Source organism: Mus caroli, unplaced genomic scaffold (genome assembly GCF_978045245.1).
Source record: "Mus caroli unplaced genomic scaffold, Mus_caroli_1 scaffold_15, whole genome shotgun sequence".
NCBI classification, from domain to species: Eukaryota; Metazoa; Chordata; class Mammalia; order Rodentia; family Muridae; genus Mus; species Mus caroli.
The window spans coordinates 97,389,148-97,410,385 of record NW_028227270.1 but is presented as its reverse complement, the minus strand read 5'-3'; the positions used below and the strand labels follow the sequence as shown (position 1 = coordinate 97,410,385).

General features: G+C 42.7%; 6 protein-coding genes and 1 pseudogene across 6 annotated transcripts; 4 read left to right on the top strand and 3 right to left on the bottom strand.

The window, feature by feature from the left end:
- Positions 1 to 301: 301 nt before the first annotated feature.
- LOC115029090 (histone H2A type 3-like) lies at positions 302 to 793 on the bottom strand (annotated as a pseudogene).
- A 71-nt stretch (positions 794 to 864) lies between these two features.
- Positions 865 to 5,629, top strand: LOC110308108 (histone H2A type 1-B). Its single transcript, XM_085831223.1, has 2 exons — positions 865 to 1,012; positions 5,177 to 5,629. The coding sequence occupies exons 1-2, from the start codon at positions 937 to 939 to the stop codon at positions 5,599 to 5,601; spliced, it is 501 nt and encodes a 166-aa protein (XP_085687349.1). The 5' UTR covers positions 865 to 936; the 3' UTR covers positions 5,602 to 5,629.
- Positions 5,630 to 6,407: 778 nt separating this feature from the next.
- LOC147001044 (histone H3) lies at positions 6,408 to 6,878 on the top strand. The gene has a single exon (XM_085830780.1). It carries the CDS (start codon positions 6,416 to 6,418, stop codon positions 6,824 to 6,826), a length of 411 nt encoding a protein of 136 aa, XP_085686906.1. The 5' UTR covers positions 6,408 to 6,415; the 3' UTR covers positions 6,827 to 6,878.
- A 4,246-nt stretch (positions 6,879 to 11,124) lies between these two features.
- H4c2 (H4 clustered histone 2) lies at positions 11,125 to 11,536 on the top strand. Its single transcript, XM_021180465.3, has one exon. The coding sequence runs from the start codon at positions 11,169 to 11,171 to the stop codon at positions 11,478 to 11,480; it is 312 nt and encodes a 103-aa protein (XP_021036124.3). The 5' UTR covers positions 11,125 to 11,168; the 3' UTR covers positions 11,481 to 11,536.
- A 2,369-nt stretch (positions 11,537 to 13,905) lies between these two features.
- Positions 13,906 to 14,539, bottom strand: H4c1 (H4 clustered histone 1). Its single transcript, XM_021180466.3, has one exon. It carries the CDS (start codon positions 14,400 to 14,402, stop codon positions 14,091 to 14,093), a length of 312 nt encoding a protein of 103 aa, XP_021036125.3. The 5' UTR covers positions 14,403 to 14,539; the 3' UTR covers positions 13,906 to 14,090.
- Positions 14,540 to 15,118: 579 nt separating this feature from the next.
- H3c1 (H3 clustered histone 1) lies at positions 15,119 to 15,724 on the bottom strand. Its single transcript, XM_085830779.1, has one exon. It carries the CDS (start codon positions 15,691 to 15,693, stop codon positions 15,283 to 15,285), a length of 411 nt encoding a protein of 136 aa, XP_085686905.1. The 5' UTR covers positions 15,694 to 15,724; the 3' UTR covers positions 15,119 to 15,282.
- Positions 15,725 to 16,974: 1,250 nt separating this feature from the next.
- On the top strand, positions 16,975 to 18,139 carry H1-1 (H1.1 linker histone, cluster member). The gene has a single exon (XM_021180448.3). It carries the CDS (start codon positions 17,050 to 17,052, stop codon positions 17,689 to 17,691), a length of 642 nt encoding a protein of 213 aa, XP_021036107.1. The 5' UTR covers positions 16,975 to 17,049; the 3' UTR covers positions 17,692 to 18,139.
- Positions 18,140 to 21,238: the final 3,099 nt, after the last annotated feature.

Sequence of the window (21,238 nt, the reverse complement as noted above, 5' to 3'; positions counted from 1 at the left end):
CTCCATTCCTTTGTAATTTTGTGTTACAAGGTACAAAGGGTAATGACTTGTAAGTACTTTGGAGTTGGGAAAACTCATGGTCCAACAATCTTAACTCACATTCTTGGTCTTAAAGGGAGCAACTAGTATGTCAAGCGTTGTGGGTGAGTTATTTTAAAGGTTACCAATTTTTACTTCGTAGGAAACTGGACCTTTAAATATGAACACTCACTACTCAGAGCAGTATTTGTGTATTTTCTACAGAAGTGCAGGGCACTATAGGTCATCACAAGCTGATCTTGGGAAAAAGTGGATAACGTATCTAAGAGCTGTTAGATACGTTAATCGTATAATTTCTTGACTTAAATATATTTCCCTTGGCCCTATGGTGGTTCTCGGTCTTCTTGGGCAGCAGCACGGCCTGGATGTTGGGCAGGACGCCGCCCTGCGCGATGGTCACGCGGGATGATGCGCGTCTTCTTGTTGTCGCGAGCCGCGTTACCCGCCAGCTCCAGGATCTCGGTTGTCAGATACTCAAAAACGGCCGCCAGGTACACCGGGGCGCCGGCGCCCACGGCCCAGGAGGAACTGTAGGCCGGCCGGGAGGAGCCGTTCTTGCCTTTGGCGGGAGCCTTGTCGCCCCACTTGCACTGTCCAGACATCACTAAAAGTTCTCAAATAAGGAAACACTGTAACCTACTGCTAACATACCACATAGACTGTGTAGTGTCACGAAATATCGTCGTCCTATTGGTCAAAATGGTCTTCTTCTCCTGCCCAATTGTAGATGGGATTTTGGGTCTCTTATTTGCATAAACCCTTTGAGGCAATTATTCTTAACCAATCAAAAGTAAAGGCACTTGTGCCTTCATTTGAATTTCAGGAGTATAAATAAAATAAGTGCGCCTTCTCTGGCTACCAGCTTCTGATCATTTTGCGTATCTTCTCTTGAGCAAAATGCCAGAGCCTTCTAAATCTGCTCCAGCCCCTAAGAAGGGATCTAAGAAAGCCATTTCTAAAGCTCAGAAAAAGGATGGCAAGAAGCGCAAGCGCAGCCGCAAGGAGAGCTACTCGGTGTACGTGTACAAGGTGCTGAAGCAAGTGCACCCGGACACCGGCATCTCCTCCAAGGCCATGGGCATCATGAACTCGTTCGTCAACGACATCTTCGAGCGCATCGCGAGCGAGGCGTCCCGCCTGGCGCATTACAACAAGCGCTCGACCATCACGTCCCGGGAGATCCAGACGGCCGTGCGCCTGCTGCTGCCCGGGGAGCTGGCCAAGCACGCCGTGTCCGAGGGAACCAAGGCCGTCACCAAGTACACCAGCTCCAAGTGAGCTTACAGAGCTCACAACAAACACAAAGGCTCTTTTAAGAGCCACCCACACTTTTCACAACAGAGTTGTAATTCATGACCTAACTTTGTCAGCCAAACTGGCTTTATGAAAAATTGAAATTGAGCATTTGCTCAGTTAAGGATTGCCATTTTCCCAGTTTGTGTCATGAGTATTACTCAGTGTATTGTAGCAGTGGTATCTGTAGGAGTTGGCCTTTAATGTTTATTTAAAAGTAGGTTCCTACTGTGAAATTGAGTATTACAACATTACAGCCAATTGCCCTTCAGTGAAAAGCAACCACAGCTTTCTAATTTGTTTTTTCTTGTTTCTTATGTATTGTGACGTTTACATTGAGGCTAGGATATTGACAGTAGATGGAACCAGAGGAATTATAAATAACTTGTAGCCAGTTAGCTTTTTTGAAAAACCACCATGTTGACAATTGGATTTCCATGACTTACAAAGTAATTTGTTTAAAAACTGGTAAAGGCTTTGACTGGGAAAGAGTCAGTGCCTGGAGCATTTGTGCAGGAAGACTAGGAACCAGATGGGGCAAATAGTTTAATGGGTGTTAAGTTTTAAATTTCTTTTTTCTTTTTTTCATTTTTAAACTGAGAGTATGTGGTGACAGGAGAAAATAAAGTTGCTCAGAATGAGTAGTTCATGAAAAATATTTTAAAATATTTTACCCATGATTCGGGACTTTACCCCTGCTTTCTCATTGGTTTATCGATTCGTTGACTATGAAAGGCAGGCTCCTGAAAAGGCTAGGCAAAGACTTCAAGAGCTGTTAGAATGCTGGGCAGTGGTGATATACCTTCCTTTAATCTTGGGAGACAGAGGCAGGAGGATTTGAATATGAGGCAAGCCAGTCCTTCAGAGAGAATTCCAGGACAGCTGAGGGCTACACAGAGAAACCTGGACTACAAAACACACACACACACAATGCGATTGGGGGTGGGGGCGCAGAGAGACAGACACAGAAGTCGAGAGACGGAGAACTCTCATACATACAAAATACCATGGTTAAAATACTTGTCTTAGTAACATTTCTCTGTGTGTGTGTGAGAGAATACACACCCCACCTTAACAGCAAGAAAAGAACATAGCATACAGTTACTGAAGCTTACTTACCTTGAGAATGTCCCTTTGGAGTAATGTTAATATTCTTACCGTTTTTGAAGTGGATCTCTCAAGGTAGGGATTATTTTCTCTGTTGTCTTCATACCTTTCCCTTTTTATTTTCTGTTTCTTTTACACAAAAAGACATGAATACTTGATGTTTTACTTGATCATGCCATATTGGAAGAAACCATGGCAAATGTTGGAAAAATAAGCAAGGTCTTCAAAGAAACAGGTAGCGGGAAGTCCAGACAGTTCATTATCTGAGGGAGCATGAACAAGAGACACGAATGCCGTACTCTGCCTTAATTGTGAGGAGGAAAATGCAGGCTTCTCAAGTCTGCCTTAGCATCTTTCAACACATTTTTAATTTAATGAAGAAATTGAAATCTCTATGTGGCTGAGATTGACATGAAGCTTTGGATCTTCTTCCTTTTACCTTTCAAGTACTAAGATTATGGGAGTCTCCCAGTCCTCCCTGACCTTGAGTAGTGTGGAACATAGGACTTAAGGCCTGCTTTTCAAGCCTTCTGTCCTACTCCTTTACATTTCCAGCAGTGGTGGTTCGTTTGTTTTTATTTTTGCTTCTGTCTTTGGTTTTTTGCTTGCTTGTTTTATGTTTGTTTTTGTCTTGGTTTTATTGGTGAGTGACTCCTGTTGTTGGGTTTTTCATAGTAATGTCCTTAAAATATACTACCTGACCATTAGTTAAAATATTGGAGACTTACCAGTAACTTCAAATTTTTAAATCATAAAAATACAGAGTGATACCTCTCTATGCAGTTTTGTAAAAACCTTATGGGAAACATTAAGAGGTGGGATTTATAGATTGAATCACAATTATAGAATATTTTCCATACTTGTTCCCTAGCTGCCTTCGAGAATGGCTATTTTCATTCACCAAAATACCATCTTGCTTTCCAGAAGGCATGTACGGTTAGACTTCTAGATACTTTCCACTGGGAAACTGTAAATGCAAAACAGTCTACTCACTGCTATTTGAAAACAAGACATTTTTGTGACATTTCTTCCATTATGTTTCCATGATTCATATCTTCTGTTTTTCTTCTCCATTGTTCAAACTGGCCCAGGCTCCTTAAATAATTCTGAAAATAGCAGTGTTCGACACAAGGGATTTTTTTTTTTTATATCCCCTTTGTCACCTAAAGACACACACTCCAATAAAAGCTCAATTTTGATAAATCCTTTCTATAAACTGAAGCAGGGTCAGTTGATTACATTGTTAACTGTTATCTGTTATTTGTTTACTACACCTGAGCACCTATGTAATAATCTTTTCTTTGATTTATATTGCTAAGGTCTATGATGAAAATGCCACAGCACCACCTCAGTTACACTGGATTTTGGCATAGTTTAAGAATAGTTTACACAATCTTTCTTGTGATGCTCCCACACGACTCGTGTATCTGTGTGGTTCTTTTCATTCTTCTATATCTCTATGTGATACACCGACATTATCAGACACTGAGTCATGAGACGTGCCCCTGCTTTTATACTTATTGTCTGGCTAGGCACAAGGAGTAGAAGGTAAGGTAACAGGGAATTTAAAAAATGGTTAAAATGCTTTGTCATGTCAAGTGGAAAAAAGACCAAGAACATGATGGAAACAGCTCAACAGGAGCTGGGCAAGGTTTCCTGGAGCAGGAGAGTCCTTAGTCTCATTCTTTTAGGCTGGCCTTGGACCAAAGAAATGATGTTTTCTCCTTGAACATAGATGTTTCATCTATGTTGTCTCCAGTCACCAAGACAGCAACACTTTTCAGTGCAAACTCTTCAGGACCTCCTCAGCCTCATATATTGCAGGTTTTCCTGGGTCAGTGACAGGGCAGGGTCTCCTTCTCCCCAGTCTCTATTTTCCAGTCAGTTTAAGGATAATTCAACCATGATGAAGAATAATTTTGCAAGCTTTTACATTCTTTGATATTGGTGGAGCTAAAAGAAAGCCTGCCATAGAACCTCAAATTATGTACCTAATCTATTATGAAAAGCCCACCAAAGATGACCATTCAGAAACAGTTTGTAGCTGATTGAAATGATTTACTCCTTGTATTGAGGACCACATCCTGGTATCTCACTCTGCTGCTAGAGGGATTTTGTTTTTCTGTTGTTGTTGTTTGTTTGTAACAAGCAGTTTAAAAGAAGCTAAATTAGGTAAGGAATCTTGAACTCTGGTTCATAAAACAGTTTGGTAATATTCTATAAGATTCTACGTCAAGATCAAGAAGTAAATAAACCTGAAATGGCCTTACCAGGAATACAAGGTTGAGGAAGTGCCACACTGACTTTCCTTGTCATAAAAACACAATTCTAAACCCTGAAAACAGGACAGTAGCTTAACAACTCAGAAACACTCCTACTCTATATTTCAGAGTTTTTAAGACTACAAAGACCTTGATGAAAAGAAGAAAATCAGTCATTTACTTACTTCCATTTAAGTAAAAACTGGAAAAGAAAGTAAAAAAAGTTCTTGACTATTAATCATGAAAACCAGAGTTTAAATCCCAGAATCCACGTGGTTTTTATTTTTGAAACTACCATGTAAAAACAGACTAGATGCGAAAAACAAAATGCAGGCCTTTATGCAAATGAGGAGGTCAAATTCTAGCTTTCTATTGGGTACAACGTATTAACCAATGGGAGAAACACAAACAGAATACCTCCAACTAGTATAAATGCTTGCTGTTCAGCTTCAGAATTTACTGGTTTTTTTTCCTTTCTCTGCTTTTCCTTTTACATTTAAACGCATTCATGTCTGGGCGCGGCAAACAGGGCGGCAAGGCTCGCGCCAAGGCCAAGACCCGCTCCTCCCGGGCCGGCCTGCAGTTCCCCGTGGGCCGCGTGCACCGGCTGCTCCGCAAGGGCAACTACTCGGAGCGCGTGGGCGCCGGCGCCCCGGTGTACCTGGCGGCCGTGCTGGAGTACCTGACGGCCGAGATCCTGGAGCTGGCGGGCAACGCGGCCCGCGACAACAAGAAGACGCGCATCATCCCGCGCCACCTGCAGCTGGCCATCCGCAACGACGAGGAGCTCAACAAGCTGCTGGGCCGCGTGACCATCGCGCAGGGCGGCGTCCTGCCCAACATCCAGGCCGTGCTGCTGCCCAAGAAGACCGAGAGCCACCACAAGGCCAAGGGGAAATAATCTGGGTTTTGTCTTTACTGCCCACAAAACAAAGGCTCTTTTCAGAGCCACCCACATTTTTCCATGAAATGAGCTGCCACCTCGTGAAACGTTTTTCTTCCTTCCACTGTGGTTTTCATACATTTATGGAAAGGTTACAAAGTAATTTTAAATCTTGGAAAGTTGACTTTAATACTATTACTCCCTGAAATAAATCTTTGCGACCTTACTTAGTTTGAACCAAAATGTGTAGAGATGAAACCTTTAGAACATACTATAAGTTGGCACCCACGTTTGTCATTCACGTCACGATTGTCTAAGAGCATAGTGGTAGTAAGGGCTAAGGATCATTAAATCCCACTTCCATAGTTTCGGCAGTATTCTCATTAACATGATCTGCCTGTGTGTATCGGCTTAACAAAGATTTCTTTTTAGTTGATAAACTACATTTAAACTAGGTCTTGCAAAGCTCACGAAACCTGTTTAAATTTCTATGTTCACTTGCTTGATTACCTGAATTGAGTTTTTAAAGTTTGAGACAATTTGATGTATGTAAAATGTAAAATTTTCTTGTATAAAATCTCTGTTCACTGGAGTTATATACACTACAGTGTAAAATTAAAGTTATAGCAAAGATGGAGGGGAAGAGAGGCGGAGAGTGTGCATGTTCTGAAAGCTTTTTAACCAGGATTTAGAAACAGAGGCTGACCAATCCGAACAAAGCGCGGGCCCTTTGAATGTTCTTCCGTCCAATAGCGGATAGTCTGATTGTTTAAAAGGTCGACAGCGCCTTGTAGCTCACGATAGTGTCTGTCTGTTTTCCTTTGTTAACGTCATGGCTCGTACTAAGCAGACCGCTCGCAAGTCCACCGGCGGCAAGGCCCCGCGCAAGCAGCTGGCCACCAAGGCCGCCCGCAAGAGCGCCCCGGCCACCGGCGGCGTGAAGAAGCCTCACCGCTACCGCCCCGGCACCGTGGCGCTGCGCGAGATCCGGCGCTACCAGAAGTCGACCGAGCTGCTGATCCGCAAGCTGCCGTTCCAGCGCCTGGTGCGCGAGATCGCGCAGGACTTCAAGACCGACCTGCGCTTCCAGAGCTCGGCCGTCATGGCTCTGCAGGAGGCGAGCGAGGCCTACCTTGTGGGTCTGTTTGAGGACACCAACCTGTGCGCCATCCACGCCAAGCGTGTCACCATCATGCCCAAGGACATCCAGCTGGCCCGCCGCATCCGTGGCGAGAGGGCTTAAACTAAAGTGCAAACTGGAACCAAAAGGCTCTTTTCAGAGCCACCCACAGTGTCTGTAAAACAGCTGTTACTTTTCTACTGTCTTGGAAACTTTGTTTTTCAGAGATTTATCTAGTTTTATTATATATATAAGTACACTGTAGCTTTCTACAGTCTTCAAGAGAGGGCATCAGTTCTCATTTCAGTGGTTGGTGGTATTTGAACTCCTGTCCTGGAATAGCAGTCAAACTGTCTTTAAATTAGTAATTTACATATTGTAGTAAGTGGCCAAGTAATGGACTGTCAGGATTTATGTCATAAGTATTGCTTGTCTTAATTCCTTGGTGCTCTGTGTTTTTGGGTTTTGTCTTTTTGATTTTTGTTTTGTTTTCTTGACATATATTTGATTGTGCTCTCTGTTGTGTAATTTCCACTACAGGTCATATCCATGTGTCTTGTTCACATATTGCTGGTTCCAACACTTGTCTGTCCTAGAAGCTACCAGTACATACTGTGCAATATTTACTGTTTTTGCTGTTACTCATTAAAATCTATTACAGAACTTAAAATGTTTTGTTTTTTATGTTTTAATAGAGGCTGGATAGTAAAGTAGTGTTTCAAGTTAAATACAATTTACATTATGCTGGGATATTAAAGGCAATCGTCAGAATTTTTGGTTTTTGTAAATTTTTTTCACGATTTCTGAACTTTAAATTACAGAGGCCTCTCTACACAACCTCTCACTCCAGACATTGGCTCCCATCCCTTTCCCACTACTTTCTTACATGTAACAGCGCCTAAATCGGGAATGTGAATAGACAAACTGCCAAGATTTAACTTGAGTGGGTGATTCGTGTGGATATATTTTCCACGGATAATAATAGCAAATACAATGACATAAAAACCTGGCTTACAAAATGATAATTTCTTTTAAATCACATCTGCACTCCCTGATACTCTTACATAGGTTGAGTGGGGCAGCAGGATCACAAGTTTGAAGGTCCCTTTGGTTACAGAATGACTTCAAAGACAGCCTTGGTAGTTTAGTAAGACCTTGTTTTGAAATTAGAAGAGACTGGGGTCCAGGTCAAAAGGCATCGCACTTGCTTAGATTACCTATTAAACAAACCAAACCAAACAAAAAGGAAGAAAAGGTATATGTCTAGTTATTTGATTTCCGAGAGGCTGCTGTAGATAGCTCTGCCTGGCAACCATATGTCATCCACATATGCTGTCTTATGGTGATGATGTCCATTGAATGCTCAATATCTAAATATTTGGTTTTTGCTGTGCTGGCATTCATGTCCCCTGCTTAACTGCTATATATATATTACTCTCCTCTGTAACAAAGTAGTTTTAGGTACAGTTTGCTGAAAGGCAGCAAACTTGCTATTTTTCTGTAAGAATCAGATGAGCAGTCTTCAAGGGTCTGGCTCTTCTTGCCTCATTGTCCTTACTAGAAGCATGCATTTAAAAACTGGATTCTACATTCAGTCATTTATTTGAAGATTTAATAGAATTTCATAATATAACAAATATAACAATATCTTAATAAATAATAAAATTGTGCATCTTCTTTGAGAGTCCTCAGTAGTGGATAGTCCTCAGCAGCAGATAGTAGCCACTGTGTGGGAAGCTTGCACAGGCTCAGATTCTATCATAAGTGCCTACTAGGCCATCTCAGATGAATCTTTTTCTCCATTTGAAATTGGAATCAACACCATCTATCTTTTATGATTATCATTAGAATATATTCCAATGCATAGTTTCAATTTTTCTGAGCTATATATTGTTTTTTAATAAAAATTTTAAATAACTCAAACAAGCTTCCGAAATTACATCTTACTTAGCATCACTTAATTGCATAGACTCTGCTCAGTTTATAAATTATCACCATGTACTTAAAAATCTTAAAGATTTGTTGTTTTTGTTCTTAGCAAGCGAAGGTAGTATGGTCTAATATCCCCCTATTCTCTCTGTAGAGCAGGAAAAACAAAAACAAAACCACAAACTAATTTTCAAATTTTGCTAAAGTAATATTTATCTTTCGTTAGTGTTCTACTATAGCTTACTCTCCCACAATTGCCTCTCTGAACTCCACTTGGAATAAAAACACTTTTTTAAAAAATCATTTATTGGGTCTTTCTTTATGGTAACTTGTAGCTTTGTATTATATAACTTGTAAGTTATATAAAAAATGTTTTTGCCAAATCCATCCTAGAGCCCAGATGGAGGGTCTAACTGTGAAGTTTTACCTTGATATATATATATATATATATATATATATATATATATATATGTAATTTAACAGATAGTATGCATTTGAGATTGATTGTTCCAGGATCTATAGTAAACATGATTTCCATCCTCCAGGAACTGCACACAGATTGATATCAGGCACATGATAATGTTTACAGCTAGTACTCTTGAAGAAAACAGTTGTGTTATGGATATTTGTATGAAAGTTCAAGGCTCTTAAAGACAACTTGGAAGTCAAGTTTTAAGATCTGCTGTTTAGATTACAAGTTTTAACAGTAAAAATCATACACAGTGGCACAAACCTGCTACTTAGCTCTGAGGAGACTGAGGCCAGAGAATTGCAATTTCCACCTAGGGTTACATAGCAAGAGTCTTTCTGGGAAAAAGGAAGAAGGGGAAGCAAAGTGGGAGGAGGAGGAAAAGAAGTGGGGGGAGGAGGAGGAGGAGGAAGAAGGAGAAGGAGGAGGAAGAGGAGAAGATGGACTAGAAATAGAAAATGGAAAGAAAAAGAGCACAGAAAGACAGAAGTTAGCAGTAGGCCTTACAGTGTAGACTGGGAGAGGCAACTTCCAAGTATTCAGAGAGCCTTAGTAAAATTAAACATATGCAAAATAAGTGAATGGAAATTCATAAACTGAGCTGTAACATGGCTGCATTGTGATTGTTAATTCACCTTGGGAAATGGACCAACAGTTCTTAAATCTTCACCCATGAAATACAAAACAAGATCTGTCACTATACTTCATTACATGCTGTAATAAAATGTAATCCTGATACACATTTGGTGATACTGATAGTGTGTTGGAAATAATAGCCTGATATGGAAATACTTCTAGGAAGAGTATTAAAATAGTGTTTATTTGGGGTTTCTATTGCTGTGATAAAACACTACTATCAAAAGCAACTCAGGTAGGAAAGAGTTTATTAGGCTTACAGTTCTGCATCACTGTTCATCACTGAAGGAGGTAAGGAATAGGAAATCAATCAGGGAAGGAACCTGGAGGCAGGAGCTGGTTGCAAAGGCCATGGAGGGATGCTGCTTACAGGCTTGCTCTACGTTGACCCCCCCACCCCCCCAAGCCTGATTTCCTGTAGAACACAGGCTCACCAGCCCAGGAACTGCACCACCTACAACGTGCAGGACACTTCCCTCATAAGACACTAATTAAGAAATCCCGTACTGATTTGCCTACAGATTGATTTTATGGAGGTATTTTTTCTTTTTTTTTTTTTTATGAGGTTCCTCCTGTATGATGGCTCTAGTTTGTGTCAAGTTGGAATAAAACTACCCAGCACAAATAGTAACAGGTAAAAATATTTATTATCTCTTCTAATGTAGTACCCAAGCAAGCAAACTGTGGGCAGCATTATCAGACAGGTTTTATAAGTATAAAGGGGGAACAGGAAAATTACCAGTTCCATTATCTCTGAATTCATTCCTTTGAATGAGAGCATACACTGTGTAGGTGTGGCAAAATAGAATACAAGCATCATGCAGTTTACTGCTTTAATAAAAAATGTGGCAATCCAAACCAGCAATGAATGGATTGCAGACAGGGAATAGCCAAGTGCATCTATATGACTAGGCAAAGGGGCTTGAGCTATGTTGACAAGTAGAACTTTAATAACTTCTACTTGTAACGATTCTTTCAATTCCTATTAACAAAACTCTCTTACAATTTATTTTTAAAAGTATCTTTCACATTTGAATTTTTAGGTTTTAAGAAACAATAATCACATGGTCTTTTGGCACCTGGAGAATTTTTTAAAAAGATGTTTTAAACCTAAATACTTTACAGAGGTGTTTGTTTTAATCCTCCAGGTACTGGTCCATAAAAATGTAACTCCTTGCTAAAATCCTTATAGAACAATATAACATATACTAAAAGCAGTATACTCAAATCTGGGGAAACCTCAGGGACTCTATGATGCCTGCACGTGCTGTATACACTACTCCAGAGTTACCGCCCTGAAATGGGCTGAGCAAAAGAAGCCTTTGGTCCCCGCCCACTTGAGGTTCTCAACCAGGTCCGATAAGAGCCTATAATAACACAGCGTATTCTTAGTTCATCAGCTTCCTGGTGAGAGGTTGTAAGAGTTTAGCCATGTCGGGTCGCGGTAAGGGAGGAAAAGGTCTGGGCAAAGGCGGCGCCAAGCGCCACCGCAAAGTCCTGCGAGACAACATCCAGGGCATCACCAAGCCCGCCATCCGCCGCCTGGCCCGGCGCGGAGGAGTGAAGCGCATCTCCGGCCTCATCTACGAGGAGACCCGCGGTGTACTGAAGGTGTTCCTGGAGAACGTGATCCGCGACGCCGTCACCTACACGGAGCACGCCAAGCGCAAGACCGTCACCGCCATGGACGTGGTCTACGCGCTCAAGCGCCAGGGACGCACCCTCTACGGCTTCGGCGGCTAAGGGACTGAAACAAATTTCTTAGCTGTTAACAAAGGTCCTTTTCAGGGCCACCCACTTAATTACTTAAAAAGCTGTGCATTTGGTTCCCTCACCCTTCCCCCACACTAGCAGCCACCCTCACCGATAGCTTCAGGTTTAACTAAGGCTGTGGATAGTAAGCATAGTTGAATTCAGATTTTTCTCCAGGCTGAATTTGTGCACAAAGTCATAAGAAGGCCTCACCTTGTACAAATTAAAAGACACTCTGAAAGGCTCTTCTCAGGATTTGTTCAAGGACGGGTTCAAGGACAGTCTTTAAAACCTAGAATAGTGAGGAAAGCTGTTAGAACCTCAAGTTCAACGACTCATTACCACCGCCTGAAAATAACCTTGGGTAGGTTCCCAAAGGTAACCATCCAGATGAGAATTTACTAAAGAAACAGGCTCATCGGGTCCTGGAGGTAAACACAGTTGAGTAAAGAGTGAAGCTTGAAGATCTAAGCTTCAGAGCAAGCCTTAGGTCGAGAACTCATCAGCATGCACTTTGTGTGTGTGTGTGTGTGTGTGTTACAGATAAGTGGATTTGACATACGTGATGTTTTCTTGACCAGCCCTCCCTTTTAAACAGTTCATTAAAACAAATATTGACATAAAAATCTACATCGTATTAATTACTACAGGTAATACCAAGATAATATAAAATGTAAGGGTGTGTACATACAGGTTATTTGTATATACCACTGACACCATGTACAGGGCTTCAATATTTTCATATAGTGGTATGGGTCTTTAATTCTGTTCCCATGAGTTTTGACAGTCGACTAAATAGTGAAACTAAATGAGATTAATGGCATAAAACACAATGTAGTGTAACATTTGTAGCGTGAAAAAACGAAGTTTTAGCCAACACACTACACACTGACCAACAGCTGTCATCCCAGCACTCCAGAAATGGGTGCAGAAGCCAGCATATGTTCTGTGCTATTCAGAGAAACTCAGAAATGAGATTATATGCCAGCATGTGTTGTATACTCTTTTTCAGTTCTTGGACCCTTTCATCAGCCCTGGAACTGCATCTTGTTAACAACGGAACACTAAAAAAATTACACAATTGTTAATAGCACAGAGCAGAACTATCAGGCATTCGCAATTAACTCTCTTTTCTGTAGTGTCTTTGTTAAAACACTTTTCTTCCTGCTAAAATGCATAGGTACTGTAAAATAGTTTATGTTCAATATAACTCCATGGCCTGCTTGAGAAGCTAGGACCGACCATCTTGCTGCAATCCCAGATCTGCATCTACGTGGCATTTACTGCTGGTGAGAATCCAGTGTTTTCTGCTGGCCTCAGGGAGCGGCTGGCACATTACCTAATAGCAAACAAATACCTCCCAAAGGAATTTAGAGGAAGGATAAAATGATCAATCACGATCAAGAGATCACATTTTCTTGTTCTTCTGTCTGCTCTACTCCTGAAACTTTCCAGGATGTGTTATCCATGAATTATATTCATTAGTTTAAGATGAAGCTATGCTGAATAGTTCATTTTTCTACCAGAAATTCACGGTTGGAAAACAGGAATTCCCAAATCAAGGAGAGATACTTAGACCTAGCTAACAGTGACAGGCTGAGGTTCAAATCTCTCCTTTGTAAATGATGATAAAATAAAGATAATTGAAAGAAAAAATATATAGACAACAAAACCACGAGAAGATGAAGATGGAGGAGGAGGTCCTGCAGGAAGAGGAGGAGGAGGAGGAAGGCAAAAAACTGCCAGCAAGCTGGGTGTGGTGGTAAACAGTAAAGCAAGAACTTGGGTGAAGGATCATGTTGTCTAGGCCATTCATTGCAGGAAAAGTTATTTTCCTATTTTCAGTCATGAAGTGAGCTCACATCCCCTTCACCTGTGCTCTCAAACTCTCACTGCTTCACCCCAAAATTGTAGCAGATATTTATTCCTCAATCTGCCTATACTGTCTAATCATATTAACAAAAAACAGACTACAGGAACCATTCCAAGAACACCCCCGCCTTTACCAACCTTGGCCACAGGGTGAAGCTGTAAAAGGGGTTATGAAATGGAAGCTACTATACTTACACAGCATTAGAGTTCTCAAATACAATGCCATTTATCTTAGTTGTGTAATCACCATGTCTGATTTTAAGACATGAATCCGCTGGGACACTGCCTGTTCTGAGGAAAAAAAAAGAGACAAAAAAATTTCTCGCAAAAAGGCCACTAATTGATGGCAAATGGTTGAGAATTATGAGGAATGTTTAATTCTGCCTTACAATGATTATACTTGGACCCCGCCCGGACTTACAGACGTCTTAAACGTGGTTTAATGAGAACCATGCTTAACCATGCTTAGCTGCTTTCCTATGCCTCAGGCTTTCCTCAAGGAACCGAGTTTAGCTGCGCACACCTAATAAGACAGTATTTCTTTTCCAAGAAAATGGTGCAAACTTGACTGTACAATTCTCCAAAGGCACTCAAGGTTTATTTTCTCAATTTCTCGATATTCTCGGAGATGCCCAAGCTGTTAGGTGGTTCAGTATTACAGCGCTTTTTCAGGAAATGTGGGCGGCCCTGAGAAGGGCCTTTGGTTAAGAAAATACAAACTAAAAAGTCTTAGCCGCCAAATCCGTAGAGGGTGCGTCCCTGGCGCTTGAGCGCGTAGACCACGTCCATGGCGGTGACGGTCTTGCGCTTGGCGTGCTCCGTGTAGGTGACGGCGTCGCGGATCACGTTCTCCAGGAACACCTTCAGCACACCGCGGGTCTCCTCGTAGATGAGGCCGGAGATGCGCTTCACTCCTCCACGCCGGGCCAGGCGACGGATGGCGGGCTTGGTGATGCCCTGGATGTTGTCTCGCAGGACTTTGCGGTGGCGCTTGGCGCCGCCTTTACCCAGGCCTTTTCCTCCCTTGCCGCGACCAGACATGTTTTACGAAGAATGGAAAATGGGTTCAGGGCAGAGAGTCGGTCCTTTATATAGCTGCTTGGCCTTGATCTCCCACCCCCAACAGAATCACCCAAACGAAAACCCGCTCGCCGGATGGTGACGTCATAAACCCCGCCAATAATACCTGGCGGGAAAGAACCGAAAGCCGGCGGGAAAGTGACGTCACAAATCCCTCCCATCAACCGTGCCCCGAAAGCGCGCCGGCGGGAAAGTGACATCACAAATCCCGCCCCTCAGTCAAGACCCGAAAGCGCGCCGGCGGGAAAGTGACATCACAAATCCCGCCCCTCAGCCACGACCAGAAAGCGCGCCGGCGGGAAAGTGACGTCACCGATCCCGCCCCTCAGCCATGCGGGGAAAGAAGCAAAAGCCCGCCGGCGGGAAAGTGACTTCACAAATTCCGCCCCTCAGTCAGGACCCAAAAGCGCGCCGGCGGGAAAGTGATGTCACAAATCTCGCCCATCAGCTCCGCCCCTAAAGAACCTAAAGACCGACGGCGGGAAAAGTGACATCACAGATCCCTCTTTGGATCGGAGCCCTAGGAGGACCGAAAGCCTGCGAGGTCGTCAGAGATCCGACCCTTAAACCTTGTCTTTAGTTTCAGAACATATACTATCTTAAATACGTATATTCCACGGGTAAAACTCAGATGACCCATGTTGTATTTGCTTACATGGAAAATCGTGCAATCAACTTAAGGCTATTACAATTCCTACTGCAAGTTTTAGTAACCACCGTTGTAGACACTAGGGAATATACAAGTTCGCCTAAGGATAGAGTAAATTATTACAGCCATTTTGTTTGAAATCGTGTGTGGCTCTGAAAAGAGCCTTTTGTTAATTCCTTAAGAACTGTACAATTATGCCCTCTCGCCGCGGATGCGTCGGGCCAGCTGGATGTCCTTGGGCATGATGGTGACACGCTTGGCGTGGATGGCGCACAGGTTGGTGTCCTCAAACAGACCCACCAGGTAGGCCTCGCAGGCCTCCTGCAGAGCCATCACAGCAGAGCTCTGGAAGCGCAGGTCGGTCTTGAAGTCCTGCGCGATCTCGCGCACCAGGCGCTGGAACGGCAGCTTGCGGATCAGCAGCTCGGTCGACTTCTGGTAGCGCCGGATCTCGCGCAGCGCCACGGTGCCCGGACGGTAGCGGTGAGGCTTCTTCACGCCGCCGGTGGCCGGGGCGCTCTTGCGGGCGGCCTTGGTGGCCAGCTGCTTGCGCGGGGCCTTGCCGCCGGTGGACTTGCGAGCGGTTTGCTTAGTACGAGCCATAGCAAAAACTAGAAAGCAAGCGGGTGAGAACTTGGAAATGGTGACTTCAGAACTACTATTTATAGTATGCAAAGAATAGTGATTGGATAAAAATACTGGTTATCTGTGACGTTTTAGACTCTGATTGGTTAAAGTTTAAGAACTGCAGTTGGTGCTAAGGTAGTCTGCAGCGGTACTTATTTTTATGTGTGTGTTTTAAAGAAAATGGAATAAAATTCCAGTGACTGTTATCTTCTACAGCACACCTGCTTCCAAACACATTACAGCTTGTACTTAGTGCCATTGAAGAATAGAGAACAATTTTGATATCTCCATTATTGAAATGTAAGAATGTGACTTCTACATTGAAGGAGAGTAGGTCAGATTCTATCTTTTGATTGGTTTACTGCCTTTCGTAAATAGCCACTAAAACAGCAGATTTAGAACTCTTCATTTGCGTGGAAAGTCTCCATGTTGTTGCAACCCACACTGTAAAGAAACGGAGAGAAACATGGGAGTAAAAGTACAGACGTCTGACTCGGGTTATTTTGAGCATTTCTTCATTAAATGGCTGTACTTGAATGGATGCTTTGAGTTCTTGCATTTGGAGATTGAATTTTCAAAATACTTTGACGCTTTTTTGGCCAGAGATCACTGATATGTTCGAAAACAATTTTTTAAATTATAAACCATAGAAATTGTCATAGCATGTTAGGATTGCATTTTTAAATTCTTCTTTAAAAAAAAAAATGGGCAAGACTTTCCCAGAGCTATTGAGTACTTGCATATCCTGGGAAAAGTCGTGTCCTGCCTTTTCTCTTTTTATTTGAGCTACTACTGGCTCACAATATGAAATCACTGTCGCAAGCTGACACTCCTTAAAAGAACACTAAGCCTCTTGCGTAACTAAAATATAAAGTAACGATATGTAGCTCCCAGTACTGCCAAGAATCTATACTGAAACCCGCAGAGAAGGCCCACAAGCTGGCTTTCTGGGTTTTAATTGACTAATTTACAGCCACCTTTCACTAGTTGAGCTACTTTTTGATAGGCATCTACCACTTTCTGATGATAAAACAGGAGAGTACAAGGAGAATCTGCTGTGGTTGAAATTCCACCTCAAGCAGCCAGCCGGAGAAGTTTTGAGGCCGCCTCTACGCGCACAAACCCGAAGATAGGTCGGTGGAATCGCAAAGGAGTTAGTTTCTGAAATCTTGCAGGCAGCCAGGGGGCACGAGGGGCGGGGCTTTAGGGTCCAGGGGGCGGGCGTTAGCATGCACCAATCACAGCACAGCACTGCTCTATAAATACTCCGTGCAGGGGCCTTGTCTTTCTACTTCTTTTCTTCGTCTTGGGTCTATCTGTTCATCAGTAACCATGTCGGAGATGGCGCCAGTCGCTCAGGCTGCTTCTACTGCCACGGAGAAACCTGCTGCTGCAAAGAAGACCAAGAAGCCGGCAAAAGCTGCGGCTCCTCGGAAGAAGCCCGCGGGGCCTTCGGTGTCAGAGCTCATCGTGCAGGCGGTTTCTTCTTCCAAGGAGCGCAGTGGCGTGTCCTTGGCCGCGCTCAAGAAGTCGCTGGCTGCGGCGGGGTACGATGTGGAGAAGAACAACAGCCGCATCAAACTGGGGCTGAAAAGCCTGGTGAATAAAGGCACACTGGTGCAGACCAAGGGCACCGGCGCTGCTGGCTCTTTTAAGCTGAACAAGAAGGCTGAGTCCAAGGCCATCACCACCAAGGTGTCAGTGAAGGCGAAAGCATCCGGGGCTGCTAAGAAACCTAAGAAGACTGCTGGGGCTGCAGCTAAGAAGACTGTCAAGACTCCGAAGAAGCCCAAGAAGCCTGCAGTTTCCAAGAAGACTTCCAAGAGCCCCAAGAAGCCGAAGGTGGTGAAGGCCAAGAAGGTAGCCAAAAGCCCTGCCAAGGCGAAGGCAGTGAAGCCCAAGGCTTCCAAGGCGAAGGTGACAAAGCCAAAGACCCCAGCTAAGCCCAAGAAGGCAGCGCCCAAGAAAAAGTGAACAGTTGGAGGCTTCTTCTATAACCCAACGGCTCTTTTCAGAGCCACCAACATAACTCAAAGAGCCTGACACTCGTTTCACAGCACAACTACTGCAATTGGGTACAAACCTGGTGGCTTATAGGCTTTAGTTTCCCCAGTAAACAATTCAGGTCAGTCTAGTTTCTAGCTTTGTTTTCCCTGAGATCCTGTGAAAATAGCTTTTTACTTTTATAACTGATAGCCCTGGGAGGCGCTACCCTCTCCAGGTGTGGTGGATAAGCTCTCTATGGTATGGTACTGCAATGACCTGGCGCCTCAACCAGGTAAGGTCCTATGTTGCCAATGAGAATGAGAACTCAGGTGTTTGGTCAGTAAGAGTGGACTGCAGCAAACGTTCACATGCAATAGGGTTTTTTTTATTTGTTTGGTTGGTTTTTTTTTTTTTTGGCTTTTCGAGACCGGTTTCTCTGTGTAGCCCTGGCTGTCCTGGAACTCACTCTAGACCAGGCTGGCTTCAAACTCGAACTCAGAAATCCGCCTGCCTCTGCCTCCCGAGTGCTGGGATTAAAGGCGTGCGCCACCACGCCCGGCTACAATAGAATTTTTTAATTCAAGCCCACCAAGACTGGTCCTTACAGGAATGCTAGGTGCTTGGAGGCTTGGTTTTGTGAGGAAGTGAATATTATCTCCCATGTACTGCAATGTTCACAGGCAGCTCTTGAAGCCTTTATTGGTTTTGCTAAGTAGCCACTTTTGTCCCTGAACTGATCCTCCTTCCTCCCAAGAGCTAGGGTTAACAGCCCACACCGTGATTTACTGGGCTCCCTTATTCTGAGTTCAGTTTTTAAATTATTGGTGGGGGGTGTTGTCTGGAAGTTGAGGGGCAACTTGAAATTGGTTCTCTTCCACTACTTGAGCCCAGAAGACTAGTTCAAGTCATCAGGCTTGGCGGCAAGTTTCTCTTACTCTGAGTGTCTTTCTGGCCCTGAATTTAACTTTTTCTCTTTCAACAAAACATTAGAAAACCAAGTGTCTGAGGCATTGGTCTGTTATCTCAAGTACACAGGAGGCCAAAGTAGTTTGGATCCTGAATTCAGGCTAGTCTAGGCTATAGAGCCAGAGGCTGTCTTAAACAATTATTTGGTTGGTTGTGGGTGTTTTGTTTTTCAAAAAAAAAAGTTGGGTATTGCTTGTTTTAATGTTTTTTTTTAGTTAACATTTTTTAGTCTTTCACATAAGGTATTATGCTCATCCATTTGTTAAACTGAATATGATGCAACAAGTAGGATCTCATACTGCTAACTATAAAGTATATTTTGCATTTACTAAATGACATATTCTAAGAACAGCTCAACTTCCAGAAGTGTCAGTTTCAGCTTCCCCTGCTTAGCGTGTGGGCTCATTCATTTTGGTTGAGTCTGAAGGATGTAGATTAATGTCAGTTATTTTTAACTCAGATTTTATATTTGTTGGCTTTATGATTGTTGGCTATTTTAATATTCCTGGGAATAGATTGCTTGTATCATTTGTTTGTTTGTTTGTTTTTAAAGTGGTCTGCCTTATTGTTCAATTCTAGGTTTTGTTTGTTTGTTTTAGATATGTTTATTTCTGTGTTAGCAGTTTTCCCACATCTCAGTATGTGTACTGTGTGCATGTCCTGGAAGTGTGGGTGCAAGGAACAACCACCCAGGGGTCTCTGCAAGAACAAGTGTTCTTAACCACTAAGCTTTTTCTCCCATTGCGTCTATTGTGGTTTTTAATATAGTAGAAAAATGAATTGTATTTATTTATTTTTTTAACCAGCATTGCACACAGTTTTGTTTTGTTTTTTGATTGTTTGTTTGTTTTTGGTTTGTTGGTTTGTTTGTTTGTTTGTTTGTTTTTTCCTTTTCTTTTAGTTGTTTGAGACAGGGTTTCTCTGCTTAGCCTTGGCTGTCCTGGAACTCATTTTGTGGACCAGGCAGCCTTGAACCCAGAGATCCACCTTCCTCTGCCTCCTGAGTGCCAGGAGTAAAGTTGTGCACCACTACTACCCTGCTGCACAGAGTTCTCATTTTGATGTTCTCCTTATTGTCTGTGTGGCATACTTTATTTTCATATGTGATGCATATTTTGTTTAATGTTTTGAATATTCTATGTAAATGTTTTAATGTGTTAAATATGCAAATGTCTTTAATGACTTCTAGGTATCCAATAGAAAAAAGGACCCCATAAGATCTGGTTGTAAGGCATTTTTCTAATTAGTGATTGATGGGGGAGGTAGGTGGTGCCATCCCTACCCGTGTGGTCCTGGGTTCCGTAATAAAGCAGGGCCAGCAAACTATGATGAGAAAGACAGTAAGCAGCATTCCTCCATGGCTGCTGCACACCTCCTGCCGCCAGGTTTCTGACCTGTTTGAGATCCTGTCCAGACTTCTTTCAATGACCAACAGCAATATGGAGGTGTAAGCAAAATAAACCCTTTCTCCCCAACTTGCATTTTGGTCATGGTGTTTCATTGCAGGAATAGCAGCTCTAATTAGGACACAAAGGAAGAGGAAAGAAGCTGTGCTAACCAAGCAGGCAATGACATTGGAAACAAATATATTGCTGTCACTTTGCCTGGCAAATGCTGTTGCCCTTTCCTGCCATGATACAAAGTCCAGCATCTATCTCTGAACTGGGACCTTGACATATTGAGATAATCATGCCAATAATGGTGTATGAGGGATCTGGTAAGATAGCTCAGTTTGTAAAGTGTTTCACTTGAAAGGGCAAGGAGACAAGTTCAATTCCCAATACTCAGGCACACAAAGGACTCTGGCCACACTTGTAATCACCTCCTCTTCTTTCCCTGAAGGTGGTTACCTGCATCCCCCTGCCTCTTCCCTCCTCATAAAGAGGGTGTAAGCTTGCAAATCTGAGTTTTAGGATATTCTCTTTTCTTTCACGTAATAGTCTACATATAAGCCAACTGTAAGTAACTGTTCCCTTTAATGTGCCTGATGTCAGTTTATTTCATAGACCAAGTTATGGAACCCTCAGAGGGTAGAGGCCCAGATGTTTACAGTCCCATGTGTTTCTCTTACAAATTTCTGTCTAATGTTCTTAGGCCCAATCAGGAAGTCTATGCTTTCCTACATCAGAAAATAGTTACAAAATAACTATAAAATATACGCAGGTATATATATATATATATATATATATGTGTGTGTGTGTGTGTGTGTGTGTGTGTATGTGTGTGTGATTATATATATATATATTACATATATATATATATGCTTTTGCTGCAATTTAACCCATTAAATCAAAAATGATACCTGTGAGAAAGCCAATAGATTATTCTGGAGATGTGGAAGGTTTGGTGGTTTGGATGGAAATGGTCCACATAGGTTTACAAACTTGAACACTTGATCCCCAATTGATGGAACTATTTGAGAAAAATGAGAGCGTATGGCTTTCTTGGAGGTGCATCACTGGGGGCAGCCTCTGAGGTTTTGAACGTTCACCTTTCCTAGTGAATGTGTATTCCCCACCCCTCCCCAGCCCCGACCTCCTACTTGCCCCTAAGGATTCAGGTGTTGACT